Here is a 10,000-nt window from a genome sequence, read left to right on the forward strand (position 1 = left end):
CTGCGTGTATATATATATATATATATATATATGAATTATCTTATAAACTTTTTGACGTTACACTCACTATAGCTGAAGATGATGTTTGAAACATCGAAACATGTTCCTTAAAGACAAAAGTTTGGTTGTTTTTTAAAAATTACTTTTGTATAATAAGTCAATTGATATCTATTTATAAACACCAAAACTAATTTCGGTAACCTGACCCTAATGTTTAGACTCCGAAAAAGTTTCTGTAATCCATCTGAGTGCGTATTCACCCTAGGTAAAATGAGGATTACCGATTTAACCTAGCTTAAAACGGGTTCAACCTAAAAGCGGATTTTACTGGCAACATATAGGCGAAATTTTATGATCTTGAAGTTGGACCTAAAAAACGTAAAGGACTCGAAAAATAAAGAATGTAGTCTATGTGCATCAAATTATTGGCAAATATCGTCTATAGAAAACAGCCAAGTTTCGAAACCTAAACATAGTCGAAACATTTCGATTTCCGCTCTTTGACAAACGTGTAACAGGCATAAATTATTTTCGATCTCTCAGTTAAAGGGACGTATAACCGCATCGAAGCATTTTGGGTAGATTATAAGGATCCTTTAAGAAAGAAAGTAAACAAAAGTCAATTATTTTGTATGTGCTTTCACAAGACATTTAGCGAAAAAACTCGGTTAAACAACCCAGAAATGTGTGCATAGTGTAAAACTGTTGAAACTGAAGCTGTTTCCCAATATTATCTTCTCAAAGATAAGCGTCGATGTCAATGCGCCACTTAGAGGCCGCTTTTATTGGTTCTCTCTGTGTTACTTCATTTTCAGCTTCTTTATCAATCGATCATAATGAAATACATTTTTGCGCGGAATGTTACTAATACCAAGTGCAAAGGAAGATTGTGTGTATACGAATAATCACCGATGTTTTCGTGCAATTTGGGACAAGAAACGCTTGTAAGTTTTTTAAAAACCAACTGAACTGCACGAGCCCAGAGGTCTTAAATTTACCAGTGTCCATTTTTTTCAAATTGTCCGAAAAAAAAACGTTGTGGCTACTTATTGATAATATACAGGGAGAAAATAAAAATAAAACTGATGGTAATTGTACAGAGGACTGACATTTGATTGGCTATCTGTGATCATTGGCCAATCAGAATGCTTGGTTTGTTACCTTTTTTTTGACTGAATTTCTTCTTTCGTCTCTTTTGTATTTCGTTACCTAAAAACTGCATTTCTCTCAGCCAATCAGTAATGTTCTAATCGTTGTTTTCTTTCTTCACGTAGATGGCCAATGATTCTCATCACCAAAACAGAACAGTGACTCCAAATTTCGTGCCCATTTCTTCATCCGAGTGCATTGCCTGGCTGACAGTACTTAACATCGAAGCTGTTTCTATCGTGACCATGAATGCCCTTGCAATCATTATTTTCCTAAAAGAGCGAAGCCTTCGCAAGGGTAGCATGTACCTGGTGATCAACCTGGCGGTTGCAGACATGTTTGTTCCATACCGCTTGATCGTTAAGCCTTTGGTATTGGGTAACGATTGTTCCTTTTGGAGATTTGAGATCTCAAAAGATTTTTTACCTTTGGCGATCTTCTTTCCAGCAGCCTCTGTAACAAGCCTTGTTGCTATTTCGTTGGAGCGGTTGCACGCAACTTTTCGTCCATTCAAGCATCGCCTCATCGAAAAACGGATGTTTGGAGCAGCTGTTACGGGTGTTTGGTTTACAGCTGCGCTGTATACAGCCATCACTTTTTTCTTTCCCCTGATATTCGTCTTCTCCTTGTCCCTAATTGGTTTTTTTTTAATTATCCCTCTTTCTTATTCGTCCATCGTTATTAAACTTTACTGTGGAACTCATCCTCAACATCAATGTGCCATCAATAGAGAAAGAAAACTGACCAAGACACTGCTCATTGTAACAATTGTATCGGCAATACTACTGCTACCCAATGGAATTCTCCATATTTGTTTTTACCTTTCTTCAGGCGAATGGTTAGAAACCATTTCTCATCACCATTTGACGTATTCTCTAGAAAGCTTATTTTACGCAAACTCTCTCATAAATCCATTGTTATATGCATTTAAAATGCCACAGTTCAAAAGAGCTCTGTTTTTATTATTTCGTTGTAGATCTCGCTCGGAGCCAGTTCAGGTTTTTGCTCTTAATGACATGAAAGTTGTTAGATTTCGCTCAGGTAACTGATGAATATGTGTTTACCAAGCATTTTAAAACTTCGACTTCTCTCTCTCTCTCTCTTTGTTTTTTTTTCTAATTGCAAACACTTTATTCAAGTTAGTGTAAAGGAATATCTGTGGAAACGCATGCATGCTAAGATTGTTCCATTCAAATGTATTAAAGTTTGTAAGGAATTGTTTGCTCTTATGTCCTTTGGTTCGATAGTCACGTTTGCGATAAAATACTAACTTTGTAAGCCTACATTGAATTTCGAGATAAATAAAGGAGATGTATGTATGTACTTGTGTCAGTTACAGTGTCGCATGGTTTGGAGAGCTGCATGACGGGAACAAAAATCATTGTAATGTAAGAGTCTCCATAATTCCAAAGATGTGTAAGTTTTGGTCTCCACAATGTGTGTAAAAACTGTCCCCACAGCATAGATGGGGGATTTTGTAATTTTTGTTATTTTTGGAGTGCATAGCATACTCTATGCGAGTACATTCAAATGCTATACATATTACTTGGTAATTTCCGAAGGAACACCAAGTGCACACAATGTAGATTTGGAAGACAAGTTCCCACAACTGTGTAAGGTACCATAAAAATTGTTTGACTTGGGCCATTTTAGTTTCAATAGTATTAAAACGCAAACAGTGGTTACAAACATTAGCTTCAAATGCATAACTTTTATAAAATTGACGTTTCGTATGTTACAACATACATCATCAGAAGTGATTATTAGATCTATTCAGTTACAGATAAATTTAAATTCAAAAATACAACTGTACGGACTGGGAACTAACGAAATCGATTGACATAAAACGACAAGAATATCCTAATAATAGAGATAAAGTTTCTCACTGCCAACGTTTTCATTTAAGGCTGGCCTAACTGTAACTGAACTGAATAATAATCTGTAATAATCTGTAACTGAATAATAATCACTTCTGATGATGTATGTTGTAACATACGAAACGTCAAGTTTATAAAAGTTATGCATTTCAAGCAAATGTTTGTAACCGCTGTTTGCGTTTTATTCCTATTGTGTAAGGTACGTATGCATGTACACACCATATGCGCAGTACAGGCTGCGCAGTGCAATAATGAGGAATCACCTTAAATATTTCGGCTGGGCAAACCAGCCTTCTTCAGGTTCTTCAGGTACAATGTGTGTTATTTTACCTAAAGAAGGCTGGTTTGGCTAGCTGAAACATATAGTACAGTCGACCCTTTCCTTACGGACACCTCTCTAATACAGACACCTCTCTATGACGGAGGGTTTCCGGCTTGTGTCCCGAAAAAATTCTCACACATTTTCTTTTAAAACCAACTAAAATGCGCGAGCCCAGAGGTCTTCAGTTTACCAGTGTTTACTTTTTCAAATTGTCCGAAAAAAAAAAAACGTTGTGGCTACTTATTGATAATATACAGGGAGAAAATAGAAAGAAAACGGATGATAATTGTGAGAGGACTGACATTTGATTGACTATCTGTGATCATTGGCCAATCAGAATGCTTGGATTGTTACCTTTTTTTTGACTGAATTACCTCTTTCGTCTCTTTTGTATTTTGTTACCTAAAAGCTGCATTTCTCTCAGCCAATCAGTAATGTTCTAATCGTTGTTTTCTTTCTTCACGTAGATGGCCAATGATTCTCATCACCAAAACAGAACAGTGACTCCAAATTTCGTGCCCATGTCTTCATCCGAGAAAAAATTCTCACACATTTTCTTTTAAAAAAACTTCTATAATACGGAACCTCTCTAATACGGACAACGGACACTAAATCTCGGTCCCACAGAGCAAAGTCATATAAACTAAACCTCTTTATTACAGACACCATAAAATGCCATTAAATATAAAAGAAAAGGAATGTGCGAGGGTGTGCGAGACTCTGAGCCTTACAAAAGAAATTACGGTACGAGTTCTGTAGCAGTAGCCGATTCAGTCAAAGGTGTATGAAACGTTTTATGATCACTTACAGTAACAATTATTACAAATCAAATTGTCCCGTACATACATCGTCATACATCGTACATCTTTACTGTTCGCTGCACTTATGAACTAAGGAAACACGGTTTTCAGAACTGTACTTTTAGTATTACCTTTTTAAAGTGCACCTAACCCTTAATTTTTTAATGACTTCAATGAATTTTCGCTTTTTTCAGAGTACGTGGTCGAAATAATTTTTCAATTTGCTCAAATCCTCAGTTTTCTGTGATTTTTAAATTCGGGAAAACCCTGCCGAAGAAGATGCAATTTTGGTTTAAGTCCGAGCGAGGCAACAATCGGCGAGAATAGAACTAGGGACGTCAATTCAAGAACCCACTTTCCCAATCTCACAAGGAAATCAACATCTTTTACTTTACTCGTGGATATCCACGCGCGAGTCTAAGTGCGAAGTTTTTGTGGTGGTAATTAGTTCTACTTTACATATGAATAAAAACTAATATTCGTGAGAAAAACTTCGCAATTAGACTCGCTTTGAAGAGGAGGCAGACATGAACTCGGAAATGGCTAAGGCTCGATTTCCAGCCGTTGTCTCGGGAAATGAGCCTGCGCTCATACCCGAACTCGAGTGAGCGGCGGAAATCGAGCCTATCTAGCTTGTTTGTGACCTAACGCTAATTTTATCAATAAAGGAATTCGACATTATCATTTTCGAGTTTAAACTCCTGATTAAGACAAGATATCCCAACACACCCTAAAATAAAGTGACGTAGCCCCTTAATAAATTCAAGAGGTGACCTAGCTATAGGGGTAATTCGTTTTGGAACAGGTTGTTGGATCGGAAATTACGTAGATCAAGCAGATGCAGCGTTATGTCTATTTAAGATTTTGTGGCATCTATGTAGTATGTTGCGTGGCATCAGATAAACTGGTTTCAAGTGAAAGTAGTAAGGCAAGGGAGGGTGAAACAAGTGTAGCAATACAGAAAACTTGTGAAAAACCATTCTTGTAATATTAACGAGGGTAAGTGAAAACCGGTATCCACCTGCAATGCTTCGAAATTAACGGTGTTGTGAATAATGCGACCGGTGGCGTCCAGCTCTAGATAGCTAACATGAAAATCGTGAAACTACTAATTAATTTTTCTAAAAACAAACAAAATGACCTCGGCGGATGATGTTCGTACAAAGAACCGCTGAAAGAAAGTAAGAAATTTCCAAAATACTGCTGCTGGAAGTTCTGTGCTGGCGATTTCATCACGTTGTCAACAGGCAAGGTTAGAGTAAACATCTTATTCATAATTCATAGCATTTCCAGAAGGTTGAATCTTTTGCATGGGCTTTGAGTTTCTGAATCAGCACACGAAATTAAACATGTCACCCTGAAGCCCCAACATAGCACCTAACGCTTTGCATGTTGTAAATTCGGATTTTCGTCGAATTGTGTACGACGTGAGGCTGTTTGAAGCCTCTCACTAGCGGAAATCTTCTCCTTGACGACTGTGTTTGTTAGGCCGTCCTCCTTTTTTTTTTCTTTTACCGTCGGATGCGTTTCCTGATATTGGGTCGATCGGTCGGATTGAAAAAAAAAAGCTTCTCATCATAAGCATTCTCGGCATCGGAGGCCTGGTACCCAGGCATCATAGCTGTGGAACCAGGAAAACCCAAAATCAATATGGCGGAAAAGTTGGTGAATGTTGTTGCAAAACTAAGTCATCGTGGGAAAAAGGATCAACCACCGAAACTCCTATGAGGCATAAAATGGCTTAAAAACGTCGTTATCCGTTTTTTTTTTTTTTTTAAATGCCAAAAATTTGGGTCGGTCGGACGACGCTAAACCGTCGGAGAAAAAAAGGGGATGGCCTTATTGTTGCAGTTGTTTTGTCAAAGAGGGAGGTCAAATGTATTGCTCAAAGGGGTGTAGCGCATTGCTTTTAGCCACTAAAATCACCACATTGTAATTCTATTGTCCATTTGCTGCACAGGAAACTAAATTCTACCCAGATTATATAACTCGTATACCTTTCCGGTATTCCGAGTAAAAATTGCAATTGTGCCGTCTAATCGATCCTTTCAGGGGCACCCAACGGAGGTGTTCCGCAGGGGGTGTATGTGCTGGCTGGAAAAGAAGTATTGGGAAGTTGCTGGGAAAAAGATTATTGTTGTGCCGGCAAATTGTTTTTAATCTCCATGCAGTCGCCTCCTCCTGTGAGAAATATACCTTAAAATTAAGCCCCTCCATGTATAAGCCCCTCCATGTATAAGCCCCTCTAAATATAAGCCCCCCAAAGCGGTAACGCAAAAAACCCTCCGTTAAATCGCTCCTTCAAATATAAACCCCCGGGGAGCTTGTACTTGGAAAATTGCCATGAAATACAAAGTAAAACAAAGCAAAAACGGTAAATTTCCTTCCAACTATAAGGCTAGCCCAATCGATTCGGAAACGCAAGTTTCCCTCCGTAGATAAGCCCCTCTAAACAAAAGCACCTCCAAAAATAAGCCCCTCGAAAAAGGCCCTTGAAAAATATAAGCCCCGGAGCTTATTTTCGGAATTTTACGGTATTTGTTGTGACGGTTATTTGGAGTCCATATACCCTTTTTCTTTTTCCTAAAGTTAGGAAAGTTAGATTTCTTGATGTTTAATTAAAGATAGCTTATTGGCAGTTTACCAGTCATAAACTTTAGAAAGTCCAACATTATCTATTGTTTCAAGTGACTTAAGATTTCTGTCAGCATACAGGATATGAGTGTCATCAGCGAAAAGAGTAGAACTTTAGTTGGTCAGCAATATTAGATATATCATTTATATAAACTAAACATAGCAGAGGTCTCAGTACCGACCCCTGAGGGACTCCTTACAAAATTGTTTCCTTTTTAGAAATATTTTTAGCACCAATTTGTGTTGTTTGCTGACGACCCATATGAAGAAAACAAGTCATTTATTATTCCTGGCACTCCATAATGATGCAATTTCAAGTTACTTAGTAATATTCGGTGATCTACAAAGGCCTTTCACAGGTCTATAAAAATCCCACATAAGCACAGTTTTCCATCCATGTTAGTTTCAATTTGATTAATTATGTCCAAAAGAACATGTTCACTAGATCTTAATTTTTTCGCGAAAACCATCATAAATCATAAAGAATATTGTGTTGCTCAAGAAAGCATGAGACATTATTTTTTTCAAAAATAAGGTTAAAAACAGAAAGCAGTGATATTGCTCATAATTAGATGGATCAGATTCGTCATCACTTTTATATATTGAGATTACTTTGGCAAGTTTAAGTTTGGAAGGATATACGCCGTTTTCGAGTGATTTGTTTATGAGCAAGGATAAAGGTTAACGTTAGCTAATAATATGTGTAGACGATCTTAGAATAATATAGTCCGTATGCTCTATTTCGTGGAGTGGTCATTATCTCAAGTTCTATCTCAGGAGGCCAGACAGGGTTGAAAAAGAATGAACCAGCAAAATTCAAATTTGGTAAATATTCTGTGAATTGTTTAGGTGGATTTGGCATCTTAGAAGTCAAATTGTATCCTATGGATGAAAAATACTTATTTATTATGTCAGGAAAGTCAAAAGGATTGTGTGATATTTGATTTGTCTTCGGACATTTGAGGGCGGTTATATCCTTACGGGCTTTGTTTTCTCTACCTAAAAGACTGTTGTTTCCCTCCCATATTTTCTTAGCATTACTGAAATTTTCCTGAACTGAATACTTGTGGAAATACCTTTTCTTGCTAATTCGCGAAAGCATCGAAATTGTATTGCGGTAGATCTTATGGGAGGCAGTCGGTTCACCAGAACAATATTGAAAGAAGCTGGAAAATTTGAATCCTATCGAGGTAAGTGTTCCATAACGTTCAGTCAGATCTACTCTATAGTGCTTCCAAAAAGCGTCTGTCGCAGTTTTTACTGATTTCTTACTGTCTCTTCTTACTACTCTGTAGTTCACGAGGACCTCACTGGGTCACTTTCTTTTTCGGTCTTCATCCACTCCTTGAATAACTTTTTCTTCCCTCGTTAGGCCTCGTTCACTTTGTCATTTCACAAGGGTATTTCGCTTGTCAATGACCTTTTCTATTCCCTAAAACTAATTACATGTATATGTTTCTAATGCCCGGCAAACTTTCCTACAGGGATACATCGTCTTCCTTACCGCTAGTTCGCTGCCTTGACTGAGTTCAAACTTGTCAAGTATTTTGGCAACGTCTTTCTCAAACTCCCTCCGCACTTCATCATCCTGAGGGTTTGCTTTCCACTGACTCCGCCGTCGGTTCAATTGAACAGAACGACTGGGCGATGATCCGTATCGAAGCAAACAATTGGGATGGCCCGAGCGTCTCTGATATTGTTCGCGGGATTCTATCCTGATAGAGCCGGCGTGCAGTCTAAAACTATGCAATTACAATTCATCCCTGACTTTGGAATCACTGGAGTAAACTTAAGGACACATTACCAAACCAAGCTCTCCTGAAATAAACAGACACTAAACTCAAACTCGAACCGAGCATGTTAGCGAACTACACTCCACAGAAAGAATACATGACGAATTACCCGAGAACTACATCAGTCGTCTTAGGCTTAACAATAGTCTGTATAGTATACAGCCTTTCATCAGTCCTGAAATACTTGAAGAATTAGCTCTGAGGTTTGGCAGAAAAGGTAAAACGAGTGTATTTTACCTGCTCACTGACTGACTAACTGACTTACTGACTTACTGACTTACTGACTTACTTACTTACTTACTTACTTACTTACGTACTTACTTACTTACTTACTTACTTACTTACTTACTTACTTACTTACTAATTTACTTACTTGATAATTGCTTGCTTACTTATTTACCGAGCAAGCGAACCGGGGTAAACCTTGATCATACATAATTTCCTCCCACCAACGAGCCACACAGCCACCGAGCTTAAAAAAACTGTTGAATAACATAAAAGAAATACAGCGAAAAGGAAATAGAAGCATGGATGGACACAAATAGACAAGATTGAAACGGATTTCATTTGGGTAATCGGCCCAACGTTTTTCAAGTTTTCAAATCACCTGGATAAAGATCGTTTTCTCTCAGGATCACCTTGTTTGTGATGGAACGATAATTTTATCAGTAAAGGAATTCCACATTACCATTTTCGAGTTTTTGAAACTCGTGATTACCTAACCATTTCCCCTAAACAGCCCAAATAATGTGACATAGCCCCTTTAAGCGAATGATTGGCCGTCTACTTTAGGCACTTCCGTATAGGACCTTGTGGTGGTGACCACTTAAAGGAGTGAATCATGTATGATAACTCTTCGTTTGGACTTGACAGACTATCTGTCCCTATTCTTCACTTTACTGGGTCAAAAAATATATATAATGCAAAAGGCGAAGGCGGTTAAACAAAAAACTGAAATGTGCTTTTTGCTATAATCTTTTCAGTAAAATTGAAATATAAAGTTCGTTGTAACCTACATGAAAAGTACTGTTTAATCTTGAACATGTTTAAAGTCAGCTTTTAACAGCTTTAAAAAGTGAAAGAATCAGAAGAATCGTGATTTTTGCCACTGATTTCGAATTCGGGTTTAAGTATTGAGGCCTCCGCCTCTTAACCGGAAACAATAATAATAAAGTGATTTCATTCATTGAGAGAGGCCGGAAAAAAGCGGCAAACGAGATTTCACAAGAGTGGTATTATATATACTCCAATAACGATCGATAAAACAACAGCAAATCTGACAGAAATCAAAGAAAATTCTTGTTGATTGCACCCATCGCCAACGCAGAGCAGAGCGCAAGGAAGTCGCTGGAAGGCAGAGAAAGAGGTGCGAGATTTACTTCTCAATGGACCTTTTAAGCGTGTATGTTTTGTTTTCTCATTTCA

At 37.8% G+C, this 10,000-nt stretch overlaps 3 protein-coding genes across 7 annotated transcripts in view; all 3 read left to right on the forward strand.

Annotated features, from left to right (window-relative positions):
• LOC137977576 (substance-K receptor-like) overlaps window positions 1–2,202 on the forward strand; it is a 49,699-nt gene extending 47,497 nt beyond the window's left edge. For all 4 annotated transcript variants that reach the window (XM_068824832.1, XM_068824833.1, XM_068824836.1 and 1 more), the window contains one exon: window positions 1,275–2,202. In XM_068824832.1, coding sequence (XP_068680933.1) covers window positions 1,275–2,198 — 924 coding nt within the window. In that variant the 3' untranslated portion in view covers window positions 2,199–2,202. The remainder of the gene's footprint in view (window positions 1–1,274) is intronic.
• The window catches only part of LOC137975130 (melanocortin receptor 5-like), a 387,070-nt gene that overhangs the window by 284,050 nt on the left and 93,020 nt on the right, over window positions 1–10,000 (forward strand). The gene's annotated exons all lie outside the window — the stretch shown is intronic.
• Window positions 5,171–10,000, forward strand: part of LOC137976468 (proteinase-activated receptor 1-like) — a 37,528-nt gene continuing 32,698 nt past the window's right edge. For both annotated transcript variants that reach the window (XR_011117767.1, XM_068823829.1), the window contains exon 1: window positions 5,171–5,400. The gene's annotated coding sequence lies outside the window, so the exon portion shown is untranslated. The remainder of the gene's footprint in view (window positions 5,401–10,000) is intronic.

The sequence above is a fragment of the Montipora foliosa genome, chromosome 11, assembly GCF_036669935.1.
Source record: "Montipora foliosa isolate CH-2021 chromosome 11, ASM3666993v2, whole genome shotgun sequence".
NCBI lineage: Eukaryota > Metazoa > Cnidaria > Anthozoa > Scleractinia > Acroporidae > Montipora > Montipora foliosa.